General features: G+C 43.6%; 1 protein-coding gene across 13 annotated transcripts in view; it reads right to left on the reverse strand.

Annotated features, from left to right (window-relative positions):
* The window catches only part of UNC80 (unc-80 homolog, NALCN channel complex subunit), a 129,751-nt gene that overhangs the window by 101,056 nt on the left and 4,111 nt on the right, over positions 1 to 24,584 (reverse strand). For all 13 annotated transcript variants that reach the window (XM_064433648.1, XM_064433642.1, XM_064433647.1 and 10 more), the window contains exons 3-11: positions 20,592 to 20,748; positions 19,431 to 19,729; positions 13,430 to 13,553; positions 11,594 to 11,667; positions 10,961 to 11,100; positions 6,849 to 7,110; positions 2,070 to 2,204; positions 1,241 to 1,463; positions 106 to 246 (exon numbers count right to left, since the gene is read on the reverse strand). In XM_064433648.1, the coding sequence (XP_064289718.1) occupies positions 106 to 246; positions 1,241 to 1,463; positions 2,070 to 2,204; positions 6,849 to 7,110; positions 10,961 to 11,100; positions 11,594 to 11,667; positions 13,430 to 13,553; positions 19,431 to 19,729; positions 20,592 to 20,748 (1,555 nt within the window). The remainder of the gene's footprint in view (positions 1 to 105; positions 247 to 1,240; positions 1,464 to 2,069; positions 2,205 to 6,848; positions 7,111 to 10,960; positions 11,101 to 11,593; positions 11,668 to 13,429; positions 13,554 to 19,430; positions 19,730 to 20,591; positions 20,749 to 24,584) is intronic.

Raw genomic sequence — 24,584 nt, forward strand, 5'->3', positions numbered from 1 at the left:
AAGGAAAAATCAATTAGTCACATACATGTAGAAACAGTAACTCTTCCTTCCACTCTTTGGGGTTGATGTTTCAGTGAAACACCTCTCCTGAAGTGTTAAATTTACCTTCTTTGACTGTGTTGTCTCCATGGCTGTTGGAGGGGTCTGGCAGTTCAGAGACCAGCGTGTGATGGGAGTGCGAGTGCCGCGCGCTCAGCCCCTCCATCTCTGTCGCTGTGTCAGAGCTTCCCCTCCTGGTAAACTTCCCTAGGGTGACGACAAGAAATGGAGATTTTGTTCAGCTGCCTGAGAGGTGGCTGGAGACAGCAGCTGTAGTTAAAAATTAAAGGACTGGAGTCTGTAAAAATCAAGGTTTTTCATCACACTGTGAAGCGGAATCAAACATTATGGTGAGATCCCTCATGTGGGTTCATTGACATAGAGACCAAATGGTCCAAACTCTCTGCCAGGCTCTTCCCCTCAGCACATACTGATTCAGCTGACACCTGCATTCTTAAACACCAGCACCTTCAAGAAAATAAAACTGGTCAGCACTGTATGACTCCACCCTTTGGGACATGCTATAGCAATTTAGTTTCTTCTCCCCTTGCCCCCAAAAGTAAGTATATTAGAATGAGGAGCGCTAAAGCAAAGGAAATTCTTCCAGACAACAAAAAAATATACTGTTTTGTGAACTTGGAAACTTGAAGTAGCAAATTGTTAGGTTCAAACACTGTACCTCTGCAGTATCAAGACAGTGTAAGCCTCGCTTAGAAAATGTCCTATTTATATTGTATCCAATACAGACTCCAGGAAAACTGTGAATGGAACTTTTCAGCATACTAACAACATTATTAATGATGCTAATGATACTGCTGCTAACAATTGTTATAGTGTTGTCATAATAATGATACTGCTGCCTTGCCAAAGGTTTCTCTTTTAAAGAAGGGAACAGAATAGTTATTTGAATCTGTTTGAAGCTGCACTTGGGCAACGCTTGCTACCACACAGGAAAGCGTATTGAAGTGGAACAGAGATCAGTACAGGTTCCCACAGTAGCTATTGTTCCAGTAAAGAAGTTTTCAGAGAAAGAGTGAACTGAAGCATAATGCTGTGAGCAGTTAGCAGCAGATGTGTAGTGCAAGCAGAACCAGGAACACAGGGTGACAGAAGGACTGGATGAAGAAACAGCCCCTGCTGCTCTCCGAATGCTCACGACAGGAGCGACACGGAGCCTGGGGCAGACCCGGCGACCCCTCACCTAAGATGGTGGTTGGCCACCCTCCTCTCTCCATGCCACGCCTGTCCTCTCCAATCCCAGAGAAGCTGCCAAAGGAGAAAGTGCTGCGAGTGGGGGAGACATCCAAGTGATCCTCGTGGAGCAGGAAGGGCACCCCCATCCGCCGCTGGCGCTTCTTCCCGGTGTGGTGGAACGGGATCGAGCCTTTGCGCTCGCGCTCCCTGTCCTCTTTGCGGCTCTTGAACTGCAGGAAGGGCAGAGATACAGGAGCAGTTAAGAAGCTTTGAGGCATGAAGAGCAACCACTTCAGGGAAAAAGATAACACAGATATATTTCTCCAAGTATAACTTTGCACTCTGAGCATTTTATCTTGGCCGTTCCCCATGGCAGAATCTAATTGCATGCTGGGATCCTGTGAGCATTTGAAGGATTTCAGTCTTGCCCGAGGCTGGGATGGATACCCTCAGATAATTTTATGACATTCTCTGACCTTGAGCATGGAATGGATGGTTGGAAACCCAGAGCTAAGACGAGGTAAAAAAAGCAGAACTCACTGAATTAGCAGGAACTACAGTGAGCACTGGCACTTACTTGAGCAGCCTCCTCTCATGCAGTTCTATCAGGACAATTACTTGAATAAAGACTTCAGTATTATGTTTGGGACGTGCATATAAAAACCAATATAATAACATACAGAATCAATTCCAATGAAAAGGATTGTGATCTCGCATATGGCATGAATATATATTCCAAGCAGACCTCATGAATAGATGGTCTGAGCAGACCTTCAGCAGCTACTTAGGGAGACACTGAGGTGCTGAATCATAAAGTGCAGTTTTCTTTCACTCACTTTTTTGAAGATGTTCATCCCCAGGTCTGTGGAGAGATCTGGAACCGCTGGTCTACGCAAGTTGGTCAGTGAAACCTTGGAAAATGCCTCTGTGCTTAGTGACTTTTCTTCCTCGTTACATTTTATTGTAAGATCCTGCAGCTCCCAAAAGAAGACAAGCACAAGGAGAAACAGAGGACAATCAGCTTTGAAAAAGGAGCTACTTCCTAGAACTGTCATAGGAGCACTGCAGACAAAAAGACCTCCCATTCATTACACTTTTTTAAGTTGACATATTTAAAGAAAAATAAATGAACAAACAAAGTTTAGAAACTTCCAGAATTATTTACTTTAACTTTTCAATCACCAAAGGAAAAAAGTACAGCACACTGTGGGGAAAGCCCCAGGGATTGCTGTCAGCCTGGTCATGGAAGAACATGTTTGATTCTGATGCCAGGTATGACTCTAAGTAACTGATGATGCCCTTTAGATATTGGTTTAGGACCATGAACAAACATAACAGCTACCCTTTGCAAAGGGCTTCATTTAAGATCTGTGCCCTTAATAACATACACATTTAAATACAAATTTTGGAACTAAGCTGCAATAAGCAGCACTGTCCCTTCAAGAAACTTAATTTTCAGAAATTTATTTACTCAAAGAAATCTAAGACTTCTAAATCAGTAAACATCCTTGGCTTGTAATAACAGAGCTCCCCGTCCATCATTTTTCATATGAAACTTCCCCCTTCCTGTATCACAGAATGTCCCACAACAGCAAAAACCATCAGGCTCACTCACCCCAGCTTCAGGAGAGCTCACTCAACTCACCTCTGCATCAAACAACACAGGCCATACCTGCCTGCTGCAAAGAAGGAAATTGCCACAAACTCAGCTTAAGCCATCTCCTTTCAATAAAGACCTAATGCCAATCTTCCATGAGATGTTTCTGCAGCTGACCTGACCAAATTCCCTCAGGATAATTTGCTTCTGCCTAAATATCAGCTTTTTTCCAACTGAATGCTCTTTTTCTTTGCTGTCCCACCAGAAATATTCAGCTGGAAAAGCAGATCATGTTAAAACACCTTTTTGCTTTCAATGCAGAGACAGCCATATGCCAAGGGTAGATGAAGTGACCACTATGACAGGTTTAGATTCTGCCCAGACAGACTGCAAATTGAAGAGCCAGCTTCTGCAGCACACAAGTGTGCAGTTTTATGTTCAACAAGGTCCAGAAGAACCCAGTGAAGCCTTTGCAGCTTAAGTCTAACGCCTGTTACAGTGTTTGCAGTACCAAATATTGGGGATCACACATTTTTGAAGACTTTTCAAATTAATCAAAGACTATATATTATATGTCAGGACAAGAATGTAGGAGACACACAGCAGCAAGTCTCCTCCTCACCACTGTTTGTAGAACAAAGGTATGTTTATCTTCCACTTCACATATATGATTAAAGATTCAGAGGAGTCACAAAGAAAATCCAATACAAAGTAAATAAGGGTTCAACCCTAGCCACTCTCAACAGTGAGGCCACCAAGTACTCCACAGAGCTTTTTTCTTAGCCTTTATAGCTCTCTGGCCACTTCTGGCTATAAAACATTGTATGGAATTATTTTGGATTAAGTATTTTTGTCCATTGGTTACTAAATCAGTGTTTTAGTAGGTGGTTTATGATCACCAAAAGACAGAGTAGGGTCTACTGAGACAAACCATGCAAACACACAGACACAGTCCCAGCTTTGATATCTGCACAGAGTAGGTATTAAGGAAACAACACCACAGAAGCAAATCACAGAATTACTTTAAATCTGCAGTGTGGTATTACAATGGTTTTTTATGAATCAATTGTGTTGAACAGTGATTAATCACATGGCTATTCTGAGCAGTAGACTACATGGATTTATGATAAGCGTAAGATGGATAAGGCAGCAAAATATTTTGGGTTTGGGGGTTGCTCCTCTAGATTTTGTTGCAATGACTGTATGTGTACCAGCTCATTAGCACTTCTCTCAGCTCTCAGGATATCACACTTGAGAATCTTGGCATTTCATCAGCATTGCAGTGAGTGCTACAGCTGCATTGGTCCCATGATTAATTTTTGTCTCTTTCCCCTGCAAAGGAAGTGCAAGACTGCAGCAGCTTGTGAACAACTCAAGGTTCCACACCTGCCCTAGTAGTGAATTCACTGCATACAAGTGCCATCCAGGTTTCCTTTATCACAGAATCACACAACATTGGAAGACACCTTCAAGATCAGAGTGCAACCCATTCCCTGACACCTCAACCAAACCAAGGCACCCAGTGCCACATCCAGTCTTTTTTTAAATCAATCCAGTCTTTTTTTAAACACATCCAGGGATGGTGACTCCATTGCTGAGGCTCAGGGAGGTGCAGGATTATCAGTTTACTGGTTATTCTGATAAATTGCAGAACAACAGAAACAATGTTGATTTGCCACAAAAATCTACTGCTCCTTGACGTGATTTGCAGGCAGACGTGTTTTTTACTCAGTTTTTGCCTGCCACTTTTTATCTTTCCTGCTGAGACACAGAGTGCCAATGTTTTTGAGAAGTTATTGATCACCTTTGAGTAGAAATGATTGCGCTCTGTTAGGAATTTCAGGTCTAGACTGAAAAAACAGGCTTTAAGCATAACCCTGTGTCAGACAAGCTTGTGAAGCCTCAGCATACAACCCCTTGTGTTAACAGAAAGAACAAATCCCAGCCTTTGGGAGGTGGCAGTCTCTGCAATGAACTAGCAGAGAGTCTGGTTTGATGAGACTTATGTTTGATGTTCCTACAACCAGCTGGGATGAACCAGAGCCCAGCTGCTTCTGTGTGTTGAATAGGTTTCAGTCCTCAAAGTTGTAAAGAAGGGGAGCATGAGTTGAAAGTTTTGCTGACTGAAAGACCATTTCACTTCCTCCATCACAGCTGTTCTGCTTAACAAACTGGAACCCTGGAACAGGATTTTATTTTGATCAGGTATGGCAAAAATGCACTGGACTGACACAGAAGTTACCAAAAGCACTCAAACTCGGCCCTGGAGAGAAACATGCCCTGGACAGAGTCCTCACATTAAGAGCCAAAAGGTACCCAGTGGAATTGCCAAATGGATTTAACAGAGCAATATTAGAGAAGAGCAATGGAGTCTTCTGCAAGTGAAATAGCCTAGAAAAGCAAGACCTAGCCAAGCCTGTGAAAGGAAGGAAGTGTTTTACAGAATAAAGAGAAGAACCAGGGCAATACTAGTGCAGCCAGTGCCCATGGAAGACAATCTCATTCCCACTGCCTCTGCAAACCACTGACTGCACTCCCTGTTGCACTGGGAGCTAAACCTGCTAATATGCAAAACCACCAGGTTGTTATGAGCAAGAGCAAAGGGGCAGTATGTGCATGGAAACAGTGAAACACATCAACAGCAATGTTTTTCAATTTTCCCTCCAGGAGATGATATTAAGGAGGGTTTTTTCTACACACACAGCAATCCTACAAAGTCTCCAAACACAGGTAGATTAAGATTGAATAGTAATTCTTATCACCTGGCCTTAATGGAGCTATGGCAGGCTTTTACAGGGATGAAACATATCATAGACATTACACTGAATTATAACACAATTTAAATAATACTGCTGCTGCTGAGCCCTTAGAACCACAAGTAACCACCAGCTCTCATAATAAGGGTAAGAATGTCTATAAAGTCCTGAGATCTAAAACTAACAGGAGTAATATTTACATTGTTTATGCTTGTCTTCTAGACTTTGAGCATCTGGGGTCTACTGGAGAAAAGATATTTCATCTTCCTTCCAGTCAAAATCCCTCAGAGCCCTGAAAGCAGCAATTTGAGGAAAAAACACCGGGAATTCTAAGATTTCCAATACAAAAAAGACATTTGATAGCAAAATGAACAGGTCTTTTATTTGAGTATGTCATAAAATTGGATGACAAAAATAGAATCTCAGCTAAATTTTGTAAGGCAGTTCCATCAACTAAGTAAATCAGCATTTGCTGCACATGACAGGAAAAGAGGGCAAAACCTGAAAGTAGCACAAATCCACAAGGAGATTAACTGAAACTGCAACAACCTTCCTTTTTTTATCTCTGTAACAGGTAAACAACACAAAATAAAAAAATATTTAAGCTCAAACACAAAGATCTTTACTGCACCAAGGTCAGGAAGACAGGGCTGATTGTCCAGCAAAAAGGGAGCAAGACTTGACACATATTAGGACAGTTTCTCTACTAAGATTTTTTTTGCAAATGTAAATGTTAGGTAATAACAGCAGAAGTAACAAGATGGAGAGGTGTTTTGCTCACTGCCACTGTTTGCCAAGCCTAATTCAATATTTTAACACAAGTGTTTGTCTGAAGTGTGCAGTCCTGTACTGAACACCAGTTCCTTTTCTCTCATTTGAGGAAGTACAGCAGGGAAGCTCATTACACTGTAATGCAAAGGCATTGGTAACCATTTCTTCTGACAACTGCATTAGTACAGTCTCACATTAAAAGGACATTCTCACACTAAAAACTAATGCTATCCCAGTTCACTCTAGATTAATTGTCCCAAATCAACACTCCAGCTTTCAGCAGTCACCAGCTCTGACTCTCTGCATCAGATTTCGCCTTCGAAGCACTCAATGTTCTCAGGGTCTCTTTCTGAATCAATGCAGGTATGCGATAGTAAGACTGATCTGGAAGTGAGCCAACACCAAAGCCATGCCCATCACCACCTGTTCAGCAACCCCTCCACAGCATCACCACAACAGCAGCTCTTTTCTTACCGACAGCAACTGCTCACCTGGGTTTTGTGGGTGTTCACCAGAGAGGGTGCAGCAGCCACCATGGAGCTGCTGCGAGGCCTTGGCAGAGGGGTAACCTCGGGCTCGGGTGGCTTCTCTGGCTTCTCCTGCAGCATGTGCCTCAGCCTCTGCAGGTAGTACATCAGCGACCACTGCGTGCCCTCCTCGGACCAGTGTGGCTGCAGCAGGCAGCGCAGCACAGCCACGTCGAAGTACGTGGCGTAGCGAGACTTCTGGCACGGCGGAATCACCAAGGACACCCTGTTCCAAGAGGCACAGTGGGAATGTTAGTCCTCAGCTTCCTCAGATACTCAGCTCTCTGCATAAAGTGCTTTGGGATTGAGGCACCTAACTGAGGGAAGCGTTATTGAAGGCACCTAACTGGATATTTGGCTTTCAGATGCCCACAGGACTCCAGTACACGCTGTTGAGTGTTCTCTTGCACAGGACATGTTCTTAAATTGTGATCTGAAGATAAGCCTACAGTACCTGTGCTGAGTAATATGTTCAGCAGTAAACAGACAACTGTCAAGCATCTGCAGTTCTGATACTCATACTACATATTTAGGAATGGTTTACACTTGCACATATCAGGCATTACTTAAGAAAACACAGGCAAGGCAGCAAAGTTAGTTAACCTTTTAAGCTAATTAAATTGATTCCTCTATAAATAAAAGTTACTGTGACTGCAGCTCTCTTCACAGAGAGCAGCAGGCACAACTTTCCCAAGGATTTCTCCTAGGGAAAGGCAGTGAGAAAGGTGAGAGAAGAAAACAATTCTTATCTCTACTTGCTGCTCCTGTTGTTTGGCAAATGTGGAAAGTGTTATGGAGATTGTCTACCCAAAGTGATTTGTTAATTGGACTCTGCTGATGGTTGTTTGGACTGATTGGCCAATTAAGTCAAAGCTATGTCCTGACTGTTGGGAGACAGTCATGGGGTTTTCTTTAGTATCTCTCTAGTACAGTTTTAAAATATAGTATTAGTATAATATAGCTTAATAAAGCACTTGTTCAGCCTTCTGAAATCATTATTCCCTGACTGGGGGTGCCCTACACTGATAAGTTACTATTATGGGCATTTTTTGCCCAGGTGTTCTAGAGAAAAACACCCTTTAAACTCTCATTACAATTTTATTGCCCTATCAATTTCCCACTGGATTTTAATATGGAATTTCCTAAGTATTGTAGAAATCAGTGCACACAAAAGCAAGACAGCTGTAGTGAGCTTCAAAAATGAGACTCTAGAAAGGTCAGATCTCAAAGGCATCTGCAAGTCATTCTTTTGCAATAAAATGCCCCAAACTTTTTATTTCTAATCTCTTATACCAGTTTTCTCCCAGATGAGTACAACTGGCCTGATCTGCCCTCTGGACAGTCACTAGCTGTCAGGAGACAACGTGTCAGAAAGAAGCAAGTGAAAGGGAATCACAGTAATGAGAATCACATGGTAAGAGAAGGTGTGAAATCCTGGGGGTGGTGCAGGAACTCTGGAAATTTTTTTCTGTCTGCTGCATACACATTTTGAAAGCTTCCATTCTATATTAGAAACACACCTCCATGACCTGCTTATTTCTGGGATTTTGGGATTCTAGAAAAGTTAAGAGTATTTTCATGCACTATATTCTCAGGCATTTGAGAATCCTCACAAGAAGATCAAGCTGGTGTTTTGGTTTTTTTGTTAAAAACCATTTTTATTCTCAACTCTGCAGAACAGCATGGCAACGGTGTGGACAGGTCATCCCCATCTCCACCACACTCTGAACAGATGGGTCCAAGGCCATAGTCCAGGAGAGGCTTAAGGAACAGCAGCAACACTGGCCCCTGGGACCTCTGAGTGCTTTCCAGGCATGGCACTGCAAAGGCAGAAAAGTGTGCATGGAACACTGACACCAGCTGGAATCACATGAACCCTGCTCCATCTTACATGCCTGGAAACAGGGAGCAGGTGTCAAGGCTGGGCTTGGATCCACACATGGATGCAGAGCTCAAACTTGCAGAAGATGGTTTGCTGCCAGCCCCACAAGCCAATGCTGGAGGCACTTAGAAACTGCAGATCAGCCTGTGTCAGCATATGCCACACTACACAAAATACACACACTCAAAGTTTCTCCCCTAGTGCTGTATTCCAGGTAAAAAGGCTGCAAGTTTGACAACTTTGAAATGAGCTGTCACAAAACCCTGAAAAACTGAATTAGGAAAGAAAACAACGTGAAATGGGAATATGCTGTAACATTTTCCCCATAAACATGATATGAAGGGTGGCTTTGTCAAAGCTTAAGCTGTGTCACATCCATCTAGCCTGCAAAAAGTCAGAAGTATACTCAAAGTATCCCAGCAAAGGAAATAAAACCTGCCATCCCAGTAGCAATTGTGAAAGGCTTCTGCAGGATTCTGAGCAGTGTGTGGGGCTAAACAAACAGCCTTTCATGCTGCCCTGTCTGTGGCACAGGCAAACCTGAGGCATGACACAGCCTGGAGCAAGGCATGTTCTCCCTATGAAATATTTGTAACTTCCTGCCAAGTCTGTTTCCCAGGCAGCCTGTCTGAGGTAGCAGCTGGATAAAGGGCTGTGGTTTATTTGCTTCAGGATTAAACTGAGTCATCTCTCTATGGAGAATTACACTGAGTGGAAGAGCAACACTCAGCTGGGATCAGAACAAGCCATTTGTTTAGGCAGTTCCTGAAGAACCAGAAATTAAATTCTGTAGTTCATTTAGAGGAAAATCTAGTGCTTGTATAATCAGCTCATGGTTGCCTGTGACTGCAGGGAAAGTGGAAATGCAGCTTTCCTTCAACCCTTGGCCAAGGACAAAGGAATACTTTGGCTGTTGGTAAGCAGAGTAAACAACATTTGTTCCACAGTTATCTGTTGCTTGGCAACCAAAGCTCCCTGTACAGTTTTAACTCATCAATGAGTCCTGCAAATGAGGAGGCATAATGATGCTCTCTTCAAAGTCTGTCTGAAGCTTCATCCCCATGGCAACAACCAGACCCTGCTTGATAAATTAATCACCTGATTCTGTCTTCTTAAAAGGCTGCTTATTTTTTACAGCTGTGCACTCTCTGAGCAGTAGTGTTCACACACAGAAAGGCAGCTCTGTCCCCACCTACAGTTTTAATGGCCCACATTAATACAAATTAAATACAGATCCAGAACTGACAACAGGCTTGATAAAAAACCCCAAGGGAAGCTTCCTGATGGGATGAGAGCCTTAGGGAATAGCCTTTTCCTTTGCATCAGTGAAAGGACGCCCTGAGCTCCCATTTGAGAGGTCAGAGCTGTTCCTAGCTGCTATTCAGAAAATCACTCCATCCTATACTTCTGTCACTGTAATGAAGCCATTTCTCTAAACTGCAGTGTTTTGGATATGACATTTCTCAAAACAGATAAGCAACAGGACCAGACTTTTCAGGTGTTCAAGTGACACTCCTAAATCCATAGAGATTCAAAATTACAGCCCTCCCTCTCTGAAAACTCTGAAAATACTCATCATCTTGATTTACTTTATGACACTACTGAGTGTCCAGTACTACTGAAAATCTACTTCTACCTTTATGTGCCTAAATCTAGATGAATTTATTAGTGCCAAGCTGGGAACCAGAGCCTGGGCACTGCAGGACAATCTGGAAGCCTGTTTGTATAGCTGTGCTTCTTTAGTTAGTCTGTTCCTCTGGGTCAGTAAAGACAGCCATGCAGCAGGATGCAAAGGAGGCATAATAAAGGCAGTGGAGAGAGGCTTGCAGAAATTCTTTGCTAGGGGGAAAGAAAATCTGGACATAAGGAAGCCAGATAATATGTCAGTTACCTGAGGCTGAATCTAGCCTGGAAGGGGTGAACCTGAGGGTTATTTTTTTAGTCTTTAATTCCAACATTTCTAAAAAAGACCAAAGAAACAGTCCCAACAGGCTAGCTAGAGATTTCTCTGAAGAAAGCAGCATTGAGTAACAAGTGCTGCCATCTTTTTCGCCACCCAGAACTGGGATTTGTTAAGAATTTGATACAAACATCCAGCACTCAGCACATCCAGACAGAAGTGGATTCAAGATGGACAGTGATCTCCACCACTGAATCACACAGGCCCAAGTTTCTCCTCAAGGTCTCTGTATACCTGGGATGTGCAGAACTTTTCTCCTGGGAGGTCTGGGAGGATACACTTCCCTCCAAGGAATTTCCAGGATGGCATGCTGAACCAGAAGCCTTTGGAGGTACAGGATCTGGCTGCGTTGTCTCACAGACCACCTGCAGTCCCTTTGGACAGTTGTCAAAAAGAAAATAGGTACATAAACATATTTATCTCTCCCATGTTAGTTGTATAACTGCAATTTGAGCTTAGACATAACAGTTACTTGCACCATAATACCATGGAAAAAACTGACCAAGCCTGGGGCTTCTCAATACAAGGCATTGTACAGGAAAAGGGTATAATACGTTGTACAGCTCTCTTGCCCAGGAGAATTATTTGGGATGGAAGGAACTTTAAAATCAAGCTCCAGCCTCCTGCCATACACGAGATCAGGCTCCCATCCTATAAGACAGGATAAAGCCAAGGAGACCCAGACAGATATACCCCACATGCTTTGGTTCCACTGCAAACAAGGTTGGGAGCCTTAGCTGTGAATACCTGTAATTTCTGGTGATTAAATACTTTAGGCTGGTAACTATAAATGCTCTTGCAATATTTATTCTCCCCCCCTCCTTCAGCACCTTATTCAAGCTTGCCAAAGCTTAGCACAGAATTTACCTCAGTACGTCCACTGTCCAGATTAGGGGATTCACAAGTCACACTCTGATTATTGGTGGGAGAACTTCTCTTGGCTGAGGAAAGAAGTCAAAGCAGGACATTTCAGGAAATGCCTCTTGCACTATAATATACCTATTATGAAGTATTATAATAAAAGGATAAACAGAAAACAAAACCATTCATCTATCTCCTTCAAGCTTCCTAGGCACTAGTCACAGCCATAAAAAGAAAATGGGATTGCGTTAGTTTTTTCAATTCTTTCTATTGTGTTGTCAACAACACTGTCTGCTGAAAAAATCTATTTTTAAAATTAAATTTGAATATAAATTTCATCCTAAATCCATTCACCATCAACTGTGTTTTGCTGTTCAGAGTAGTGCCTTTTATTTTGGAGATCTTCATCCTATTTGTACATATATTCAGGTCCTTTTCTAGGTTACATCACTCAGAGTAATAGTGATTTCCAATTTGCCAAATGCCTTCAGCACAGCACAGGAAATACATGGATGTCACAAAGTTTGATCTGTAAGACTGCAGCAGACCAAGGGTATCACACAGACTAGGATGACAAGTCTTGAAATCCTGTTGAAAGCTGCGCAGATATGACTGTGAATCAGACTGACTGCAAAACAAATACTGCAAAGCTTCTCCATTAGTTTTTTTTTATTTGTTGTTTGAAGGAAAATTTAAGTAAATTTGACTCTTGTTTCCCATTTGAGAAAATGCTAAGATAGCAGCATCTTCCTAGACATAAGAGACCTCATTCCAATAGTATTTGTCCTGCTGAAAAAATGTTCAAAACACAACAGAGCATTTTCCTTCCAGACTTCACTTCTGAAACTATTTTTAGGGATTTTCTGACTACACATAAACCCATGAAAAAATCCAATAGTCAAAGAAAATTTAGGACTAATTTCCCTTGGGCTGAAATACCCTATTTTAATTCTAGAAGTTGAAGCAGGGGACAAAGAGCAAGATGTAAAAGACTGTTTTAAATCATTTGGAACACCTGAATCTTTTTAATTCTGGACTTGCCCAGTAGGGACACTGAGTCTTCAGAACAAAATATGACATCCAAAATGACCTGTTACCAGAAAAACCTAATACAGTGAATTACATTCTCACTACAGTTCCATGTTTATGAGAATTTAAAGCAATGCTACTGCAGTATACCCTGCTCACTTCCAATTCACCACCCTGCAGGAATTCTTAAAAAACTATTGTCTAAAACTTAACAGTAAAAATATTTTTTAGGACTAGGCCAGACAAAAAGACTTGGATGCCAAAGCCTTGGAAGCCTAAACACCCAACTCCAATCTCACTATGGCTGAAGCAGAAAGGAAAAGCAACCCCTTCCAGTATCCAAAAATGAATTTACAACCTAGGTCTTCATTGGACTCTCTTGAAACTACCTTTCCTAATTTCATAACATGCTGGAAATCAAATTTTAGATAGCAGAACCACCTGTGTGCTCTTCACTGTTCATTTTTGCCCAGTGCCAGTTTGGGAAAGATTTCTTCACTCACATCAGGCTGCTGTGAGATACTGTCTTTGCCCTTCTTAGCAACTAAGGAAGATAAGGCTAACAGAAATTATATAAGGCTGAGAGAAATGATAACTACTGAAAAGTTATTAATTTCCTACTTGTGATGGTTCTCCCATCTCCTGTTTAATTATTATGCAAATGTCAATTGCCTTAAACTACTCTAAGGTTTGACTAATTCCTGCGGGATCAACATATTCCTTCAGGTACAGAATGCAAGGGCAGCATCAGGCAAACAAAGACAAAAATTTCCCAGGTGTCAGGAGCTCCACCACCACAGCAAAGTCACAGACCTGTAACGATGTTCCTGATGGGTTTTACAAGAGCATTGAAGGCAGAAACTTCAGGCTGCCTATGTTCCCACATTGGCTGCCAAATAACAAGGCCACTAGCCAACCGGAACGTCAGGTCAGACTCCTAAAGAGAAAAACACAAATGTTGTTTCCACTCTGCAAAGCCTGTCATTTCTTACAGGAAATAAGGGATACCATGTGCAGTTGTCCAGTCAATACATGCTAACTCAAGGCCTACTGACAGTATTCAGCAGGCTCTACACATGACAACTATGGCTAGTAAAAAAACCACAGGGAAATTTCAGTCCAAAAATATACAAAGGCTTTTTACAAATGAAATTTCTGTTCTAGTCAATGAACCCTGTTTTTTCCTGGACATTAAGCTGTAATAGAAAAGACCATTCAATTATTTTTAAATTATACATAACTTTATGTTTAGTATTCAAGCTCAGCTTTAGGATTCATACTCTAAGACTTGAACTTCTTCCCAAAAGAACACTAAATATTAAAGCGTTACTTAGAATTTGAGGAAACATGTAAAGATCACTATGAAGTAGTGGTAAACATTACTGTCTTTGTCATCAGCATTGTTAGCATCTGAACTCTGTCAATACACAGAGACACTGGCACCACTTCCACCTGTGCTAACCCTGTTTTACATAGGCAGGCAGCTGAAATCATATAGATTAGTACCCAAGTAAACCTTAGCAGGATCAAGGGGCAGCTGTGCACTTACCTAATGTCACATCTACATTAGGAGGCACAGATGTCAGTACAGCCCCAGCTCCCCCCATGTGGCAAGCAAACCTGGTAACAGCAGTTTTGGGGGTATCATTACAAGTGCACAGCACTCTCCTATTGAGACAGCCCCAGATGCCTTGGCAGCTGGAATGGATGATGCAGACACAGCTATTTAATAAACACATATAAATTATATATGTCTCTTTTCCGGGTTAAGTAAGGTGGCCCATCCACCTAAAGGACCAAATTAGAATTTAAAGCCCAAATATGGGCCTTACGACACGGTTATGAAGGATGAACCCCTCCCACCCAAAACCGATTCCACTGTCCAGCGATCCAGCCAGGGGGAGGGGCCCAAGTCTTTATTAATTCTACAGGGGTACAGTCGATCTGGCTTTGCTTGCAAAAATATGTACTATATCTACTGAGGCAAACAGAACCTGGGATGCCAGGGCCCTAGCGGTCCTCTCCAGCCTCGTTTTGGAGAGACCAAGGGCTGAAAGCAGCTCAGCGTTCTTAGAGTACCACTTTCCACGGGCCCCCATGGGGAAGCCTACATATTTAATGTCCACCGCATTTGTTAAATGTTGAATTTGCTGATGAAGACGCTGATATTTCTTCGCCTTTTCTGCGGCGGCCTCCCTCAATGAAGTATTGCTGTGCTCATAGCGAACTGTCACGTCCACAACAATCGCTTTAGAGTCTCTTACGAATATCAAGTCAGGTTTAAACAATTCATTCACTTCATCCTGCAGGTGTGGTTCCTGAAAGACCGTCCAATCCGCCTTCTTAGCTTCCTTGCTAAGAATTTCACAGATGTTATTGTGTCTTTTAATCCTGGCATTCTGCATGATTGGACAAGTCCCGACAATGTGGGCAACAGTTTCGAACCTGGCTCCACAATGCCGACACGATTGAACGACATTCTCCCGCCTACCCCTCGCCAAGACCTCTCTTGTTGGGTAGACGTTAGCTCTTACTTGTAGGGCAGTAATGAGTTTCCGATGAGGTATGCCTCTGTAATGCCTAATCCAGGCATTACTGATGTTATCGTTCTCAAAATTTTCAATACCATGGCCCTGGGCAACCAGTTGTATCCATTTTTGAAACTCAATCTTCCGCCAATTACATGGTTTGGGATAGCGGATCTTAGGAGCGGGAACCTCCCATTCTGATCGGCTTTCATCACCACCACCTTCTGACCCTGGTATGGGCTCCCAGATTTGCAGGATGGACTCTTTTCTCCCGCCAGCTCTTATCCATAGTCTTTCAAACAACAATTCCAGATGTTCGCCTTTGAGGAAATCCAAAAGAGCCACATCAGAAGACTGTGCCAATCTATGCAGTCTTCTCGCTTGAATACTTGGAATGAGCGCCGCTAACCTCATGAGACCCAGACCTCCATCTTTAAAACTCGAGTACAAGATCGCATCGCATGTGCTCAGTGGAAGATGTAGCCATTCCTTAACCGCTTTACGAATCAGCAGGTCAAGGATTTCCAGAAGGCCCATGTTAACCTCGGTATGATCAGCCAAGTATACCAGCCTCTGGATGGTATAGGTTCTGAGTATCTCGACTTTCTGAAGGGGTTTGAGGGGTGAGCTTCTGATCCGATGTAACCAATCTGTAAGTTTCTCCGTCAAACCTGAGTCTGCAAAGCCCGTCCAGGGGTCGATCCATGTACCAAGATATTTCTCTGAGGATCCTGGGTCGATCATCCTCAGGGGGGAACCCTTGATTTCCCATGGGGGACAATCATTGATCGTATATGAGTCCCGAGTGGGCTTGATATAAAAGCCATGACATTTATTTCCCTGAGTCCGGAGGCCAGTAAGATCACAAAAGGACTCCAAAATTTTGATGTTACGATCCATGCCTTCCCAGGAATCACTCAGCAGTACCAGATCATCAGCAAAGGCCATGGCTGTAATTTTTAATTCGCCATGATGGAAACCTTCGCCTTCACTTTCGAGTTTACATAGAAGGGGATCTATCGCGAGATTGAACAGCAGAGGTGACATTGGATCACCTTGCTTAACACCGGAGCGAATGTAAATAGGATCAGTTTTTTCTCTTCCAAGGGAGATGCACGTTTTAATATTTTCGTACATTTCCCTTACCACCTTAACGATATGCGGATCAACCCCTCTCTGCACAAGACCTTCAATTACATGCTGGTGGTTAACGGTGTCAAATGCCTTGGCGATGTCCACAAACACCACCCCCAGATGTTTGTGCTCCCTTTTCGCGTACTTTACCACAAGTTGTAATAACTTGAGGTTTTCAGCACACCCTGACGCGCAGATGAAACCCCTTTGACGGGGATTAATAGGACATGCCTTGCACAGTCTCGCATTAGCGATCCTGGAAAACAGCCTAATCACCACAGATCCAATGGTGATAGGCCTCCAGTTATTGATATCACCAAGCCTCTCCGATTCGGACGACTTGGGTATCAAAACTGTGCGGCAGTCCCGCAGCGCGTCTGGGATTGTGCCAGCGAGGAGCCAGAGGTTAAAGATCTCACTTAACTGGGAAAACCCTGGGTCTTTTTTCATAAGATGACCCAAGCTAATCCCATCTGGCCCAGGAGCGGAGGACTTGGACATCTCAGTCACGTTCTTTTCAATCTCTTTTTCAGTGATAAGGCCCTTAAACACGGTGTTATCTGCCTCCGCATGCGGAGGGAAGTCTACCAGGCCACCAAACTCTCCAGACGTATCCCATCGTATCTTAAAGTGTTCGTGGACAACACTCGATGGTAATTGGCACAGCAAAGTGTCCGAGCTGTCCAGAATAATACGTGCAAGACGCCTTCTATGTAACTCATACAACATCTGGAAACGGAGGAATTTTCCCCTTCTAATCGCCCTCTTACGCATCCAATTAGTTGTTATTTTGGATGCATCTCGACCATGGCCCTTCTGAGATCTCCATCCCCTGTTTGATCTTTTAGGGCCCTGAACATCCAGGCTACTTTGAAACTCAGCAAAAACTTCATTCACCACCTCCTGTGGATTTTGCCCCTTTAATACTTTATCAAAGGCTTCCTTATACCTGGCGAATCTGCCAGCCGATAGGCCCATCCTGATAGCATCTTGATAGTGGAGCTTCAACTGTCCCTCTTTCGGCCCTTTAGCAGACCGAGTTTGATGTACAACTCTACTCCCACCTTCCGGTTCTTTCTGATGTTTAACCGAGGGACCTTTCCCCAGAAGGCGCCTCTTATCACTGATCTGCTTGGCCGTTTTAGATGGAATATGCTCCGCAATAAGTTGGTTGATATTACGCTTACCGGCGTACATTTCCGCCAATTGTACAAGGAGAGCCTCCTCCCCTTCAGTCCATACCTTTTTGTGGGCCCCCCTCAATGGTGACACTTTGGGGTGGGAAGCCTCAATCCGCTCCAAATTTCGCACAAGAGGATGTTGTAATCTCTTGTGTTGGCCCAGGCCAATCTTGGTGGTGAACCCACGTTGGCATACCTCACAAACCCATTCGCCCGTAGGAACCACACATACCGCACCTTTACAACGTGGCACGTGACAGGCTATGCTGTGGTAATTAAGATTTTGTTTACCACATTTTGAGCACTTGAAGATGACCTTTTTTTGCCCGTGTGCCCTCGTGCCCTACAGGAATGGTACCCACTCCTTGCAGCTCCCCAGCCCTTCTATTCCCCACCCTCTGTTAGTGCTCTCTCATCATAATCAACTCACAAGCTTGGTTTTAATTACTGTTTCTACTAATAGCAACTTGCAAAGCTTTCAGAGCTGCTAGCAGTGACACTGCATTTTCACTTGGCACTGCCAGCCTGTGGTGACATGCCAACGCTTCTACCCACAGTTAAAGAATACATGCAGCCCCCAAAGCCTGATCTAAAAACATTTTGATGCAGACAAAAATCCTCCCAGAGTCAGGAATTCAACAGTTTAGGTCTGTCTATGCAACCATGTGTCATCTTCCTTGAGCCCATGCATTACTCTGGCTATCAGGTAGTGTTCTTCCCCTGAGACTTAGAAGACACAGAGAGGACACTGCTCACTTAGTGAACCACTTACATGCCTCATTTAACTCCTTTCCTGCACTTCATTTTGATGACAGAAATGTGCATGCTTTAATTGGATTTTCCATGTTGATCACCACAGTATTCCAGAGATCTCAGACTTTCAAGGTAAACTTGAGGTACTGTTATTAACCCCATCTTGAAAACAACACACCAGAAAGATTAACATAAAAGTTTGGAAGTCCAATCTCCAATAGCCAAGGTCTACTCCCAGTTTCATTCCATTTATTCAAACAGCAGCCTGCATTTTTGTGTGTAGTGCAGGGAAGAATTCAGTATTTCCTCCTGTCCTGTCCCAGTAGCCTACAGACAACTAGTAAACAAGTATGAAAACTTTTGGGCTAAATAAATTAAATACTGCTTTACAGAAAATCAGTAGCAGAAATAGAGGAAGAATCTAGTTCTCCAGACTTGCTTTTACCCACTTTAAAGATTATCCTTTATCTCCTGTTCCTTCCTACTGTTTCAGCACAGAAGGCAGGATTAGAACAGATAGCCCCATCACTTCATGGCTTTAAAGTCCTTTTTTCAAGGACCTACTCTTTCTCAAGGCCTAGCTGGAACCAAAGGCTAAATGGCAGCCTCCCAGAGGCAAGAGTCATAGCATGAAGAAAATGTCTTTTTATCACATCACTCTGCAAAGCTGATGCACTCAGGATAAAATTAACAGAGGAATCCCAGCAGACAGGAGGCCTGCAGCCTGCTTCACACCTCAGAACAAAGGAATGCTCCATTACTTTTGCCACTATCCTGCTAATTAGTATCAGGATGATTAGTAATGACAACAACAAACCCCAGTGGCAGCCCCACGGTGGAATCCCTGAAAATTCAGAAAGGCTTTTCTGAGCAATGGTTAAGAATCACTGGAGCAAATTAAAGCTCACAATCCTTCCTGCAATTTTCAGGATCCCAGAGATTTCACAGGGGCCACAGATCTTGGCCATTCCCAAAGGCTAAGAATGGCTTACTTTGTATTTTTTTGCCTTTGTGCCTGCCTGATGCTGTGATGACTGTTCATGGCACTGGAAGAATTTCTTCCCAATGACAGCAGTATTCTGCCAGCTTGGTAAAATATTTCCAGCAGTACCCCAGTGTGCATTGTGAGCTGAATTAAATAACCACCACAAAGGTAGAATCATCCCTTTCCTGCTCAGAGCTGTCTCCACACAAGAACCCCATCAGTGTGCCACTTACTCTAATTCTGTGGACCAGGGGAGCAAAGAGGAACACAAACAGCTCTACTGTGGCCATGGAATTCTGGAAGAACTTCCTCCTGTTATTCTCCTCCTCATCAGTCGCAGCACTGGGCCGGGGATGCCCTGGAGACCCTTGGTTTTCAGCCTGGTGGATAAAGGCACTGCTGCTCCCTCCCCAGCTGGAGCCTCTGTCTCCTCCAAAGCGGTCATTGCTGCAGTCCTGAGGAGCCTCCAGCAGCATCCAGTGAAGAGTGTGAAGCAGCTTTGTTTCAGCTACCCCAAGCTTATCCTGATGTCCTGTAAGGAAAAATGCATCACATTATCTCACAGGGTTTCCATTAATGGTACTGTTAGAGCTGCACTGGAGGCTGGACATCCAAGTCCCAGATAACCATTTAAAATTGAAATTATATAATGAAAAGCACCAGCATTCTGTCTCATTATATTTGAGACCTCCTAAATCAGAAGCCTCCATTTATTTCCCAGCATTTGGAGTTCAGTCTCTGCAATGTCAGCTGCAGGGCATGGACACAGAGTGGTCCCAAAAGGAACTAACTCAACAGTCTTGTCTGTTTGACTTTGTTGAATAAGACAAAATGTCAGTGAGCACTGCAAGGTGCTCAAGCTGTGTCTTGTTAATGTTCCCTTGTCTCAGGAAGCAAATTCCTGCTGAAATCACTCCTGAAATCAGTACAACAAGCTGGATTGGGATCTGCCTCTACTGACTGATTGGCTACCTGCTGAGAGTCACATGCATGGTCTAAATAAAAAGAAAAATAGGAAGAAAACCCCCCCAAAAGTGAAGATATTAAAAGTACCTGCTGCAACTGACCACTGCAGCACACCTTGAAAGAAATACATATTCTTTCAAGGAATCCATGCCTGCTGGGTGCTAAAATAAGTTCTGTTATTGTTGGGAAATAACTAGCAAAATGTTATTGAACTACTCTGACTCTAGCTCAGCAGACCACTAACTTCACCGGGGAAGATTTCACAGGTTACCCTCCCAAAAATGAGAAAGACAATCATCAAGAAAGGCGAACCCCAGAAGAAACCAACTGGGATTCGGAGGATTTGGAAACTGCTGGCACCCTGAGGAATCTGTGACATTTTAACTGATAGCTGTAATAATGGAAGACAAGCTCACAGGAGCACTGACCTAGCTTGTTCCGGTTGGAGAGCAGCGTTGCAGTGCAGTGCAGCACGTGAGGGAGAGCAGCCTGCACAAGCTCCCAGCGAGAAATGCTCTGGATGGCTTCAGAGAGAGCTGGAGAAAGGCCATGCAGCTTGTTTTCCACTAAAACTCTTTCAAAAGACTAAAAGTAACAACAAAGAAAAAAAAGACTTTTTATTTTTGCACATTCTTCCCAGTACATGAACATCCTCTTTTAAAAATCTCCAATTGCATAACTGAAGCAAATTTTGTATTTGTCCTGAAAAATGCAGACTATAACTAAAGCTCACCAGACACAAGGACATACTTGACTAAGAAATGAATGGACCACACAATATATTTTCTGCAATATAAAAGAACTGAAGTATCACCTGTATATTAATAAGTGCTGACATCAAGCCAGACTTGCAGCTGTACTGGGTAAATCCAGTAATCCTGACTTAACAGTTGTGCTGGGCATGCCAGTAATCCTGTTACAAGTCACAGGAGCTAGGAAAGCCTGTATTTGTGGAGCTGAGTGCTGGATATTCTTAAATACACATGCTCTTTCAGTCTACTGTAACACAAAGGGCAAACCACTAAAGGTATATGGGCCTTAGGAAATGTTTTCACACCCTGTCACAAAAAATAATCAGGGTACAAAATTTTTTTTGTCGAGCTATGATGTAATGGTTTTGTGAACACTTAGAGAGCTGATGGCTGCAGCAAGTTCATTATTTCCACCTCAATCAACACAAAATAAGGCTATCTACCACTGAAATCCCTAAGGAAGCTCCTTATTGTTAGCTGCTCCAACCGTTTCAATAAATTGTTGCTGTGATCAGGTACAAAGATCTCATTACAGGTCACAAGTGCAGTTGTATTCCTCCACTGAAGTACCTACAGCAAAGATAATGGCAATGCATGTCCTTTCCATAAACCAGCTTAACCTCACGGCTACCTCTTTGCTATCTCACCAATTTCATCAAGCTCTGGGCAAACTGTTGCCCAAAAGATGCTTTAAAGGCCCTCACTCCAGATTCACAGAGCTTATCCTGCAATACTAGTCTCATCAATTTTTTTTCCCTGTAAAATTGAGGGGGTGGTAATAAGAACAGACTCAGTTACAAAGAAGAAGAGCAAAACAAGCATGTCAAAACATGCACTCCTGAAGGAGCAACCACTCCCAAGCACGGCATGTTATCTGTGGCAACAGGCACCCTCCTGCCTGTGCCAGCAGCTGGGCACATTGGTTCTCTCAGTTTGTGGCCCTGTTTGCTGGTGTGGGCAGACATGAGCTCCTCTACCAGGAGGCTGGGTGCAGTTTGACAGCACCCAGTCCTGCTCAGGCACAGAAACACATCTGTCCATTGGAGAGGACTATGCCAACAGACTGAACCTGGAATGCTGACAATAACCACCAGAGCTGCCAACAAATACCAGTGTGCAGAAGGTCACACTGCCCACCTACTTGAAACACCAGGATGCAGCCAGAAAACAAAATACAGTTTTCTTTGTGGACCAAAAATGGCTGAAATTGGAGGGCATTTGCTGTAATACATGGAAAAAACACTGGCTTTCTGAGGATTAGTCAAAAATAATGTGCCATGGATCATGCTACCAGCCACATGTGTTTCTTAGCACCAGGAATGGATAACCTGTCTTCCAGGGAAGGGATGCTTCAACTCACAATGATCTGCTAGGGCCCACAGCATGTGAAAGGAAGAGTCTCCTGCCATTCATTCCTATCAGTTCAGGAATGGGGGCAAAATGAAGGGATACCAATGCTTTGGAAGCCCAGACAGGACATGGAGAAAAGTACCCATTGTAAGGCCTGATTCTGGTCCAGTCAGGATTCACAGAGGGCAGAGAGTGTATTAGTATAAAGACAGAGGGTTAGAGTAAATATCCCAGTAAATGGATTATTATATAACAAAAGGAAGCAGCAAAGCATCCCCAGAAGAACAAGAGATGCATAGTTATAAATACCACAAAGTTTGAAAGAGACAGTGAAAAATATGAGGTTGTACTTATTTTTATCAAAAGAGGACAGGGACCACTCCTTACTCATTGCTCAGCCAAACACTCCTATTTCCACTCTCCCATTAGCTCTGGGCCTCACTGAATCCTTCATTCAACCAAGCCAAGCCTCTACACAAGCCCAAAGGAAGGTCAGTACAGAGGTAAGCAGTTCCTGCCCACGTTAGTGAGCTGGATTAGCTCCCTGAAAGGCCTGCCAAGCACCATACTGACCTTATTGAGGCTTACTGAATTGAGTGATCTCACCTCCAGCACAGAAGCCAAACCATAAGCTCACACTTTACTAGAGTTGACAAAGCTGTTCAGTTTGCAGGGCAAAGGGAGGAAAAAAACCCAAACCAAACCAAACCAAAACAAACAAAAACCACAGAAACAAAAAAAAGAAAAAAACAAACAAACAAAACAAAACAAAAAAAAACACAAAAAAAACCCCCAAACACTGGGAACACCATCCCCATTCTGAAGTGCGACAGAAGACACCTCGTTGCTCCCTAGCTTTCTAGTCAAGGCCTCATTCCCAGGCACTTCAACAGCATCAGGTAGAAAGTTGCCCACCAATTGCCCTCTGCAAGCTCTGAGCCACTGTCTGCATGCTTCAAACTCAAAAACCAGCTAAGGAGTTTGCAATTTTATGCTTAGATTAGGCTTGTATTTATCACAACATTTTGGGCTGCTGAGCCCTTGTGAAGATTTCCCTATGTGGTTAGCCACCAGATTCTTCTGTTCTTTCCAGGCCTGAGAGGAAAGTTAAATATTTCTGTACTACAATGAAAGATTAGCTTCTGGAATAGCTTATCTGATCAGAAGCATCTGAGACAGAAGTACCATATGTTGCCAGAAAAATGCAAACACAAAAGCTGCTGTAAGGAAAGCACTGAATGTCCAACAGGAACACGCAGTTCTTTGTTGAACTGCAGGACAAGGACAAGCTTTCCTGTGGAGTTTGGCCAAGTCCTCCATAAAGGTGCAGCTTTTTTCTACACCAGACACTCAAGATGCAAGGTCCTGTGTTGCTCCTGACCCTCCTTTTCAGTGTGTGCTATGGCTCTTCTCTTTCAGGACCTGCTACAGGGGCAGAAGACTTAATTTCTACCCTGCATGAACTAAGCAACTGCTGCTACAGCTGAGAGGAGCTCCATGCTCAAATAAGAAGGCTGAATAAGAATGTCTGAAAAAGCTCCCTGTGAGTCAGAAGACAGACACTGTCATGCTCTGGGTATGTCTAGGGCCACAGCCTCAGGGCTGCAGCTTGGCTAAGAAAACAACTACTACTTACAGCAGGCTTGTTCAAGCCTGCAACACACCCCACACCAAAGGCAGATAAAGAACATCTGCCAAGGGGACAGCGAGGGAAGTTGGTGCCTTGGCTGGAGAAACAGTCCCTTTCAGCAGGGCTGTGTGTGTGTTCAGCTCCCTCAGGACCACTTACACAAGCATTTTTCCTTTTAGCCTGGTGGTGACAGCTGTTTTCACAGGGAATGGTGGCCAGCCTTGCCTGGCTGCCTTCCCACTGCTGCTGTTCTCCTTTTACCTTCATCTCCACCAAGAGCCAAAGGCACTGCCAAATACCTTGTGACCAGGATCAGCCTGTGGGTCACTGCCTGCTCTGTCCTGTACCTCTTGTCTAGGCATCTTCAGGCTATCTGTTCCTGTCACAGCACATGTCACAGCTGAGACACCCACAACACACAGAGCACCACCACACAATTTCAGAAAGCTTCAGCTCATACACGGTAACACCATGTCACTTCAGAAGGCTGCAGATATGTGCCCTTCTTGTTCTTCAGCCCAGCCTTTTATCCCCTCACGCTGATGCCCTGCCCCTGTGTGCCCTCTGCTCCCTGTGGTGGTTGGTCAGTGCCCCTGGGCACTCCATGCTAGATCCTCTCAGGAGTGCCTGGGAGTATCCCTACAGGACTGCCCACTGTTTTGCCCAGTGCAGGTACAGGAGGACCGTGG

Source organism: Passer domesticus, chromosome 10, assembly GCF_036417665.1.
Source record: "Passer domesticus isolate bPasDom1 chromosome 10, bPasDom1.hap1, whole genome shotgun sequence".
Lineage (NCBI taxonomy): Eukaryota > Metazoa > Chordata > Aves > Passeriformes > Passeridae > Passer > Passer domesticus.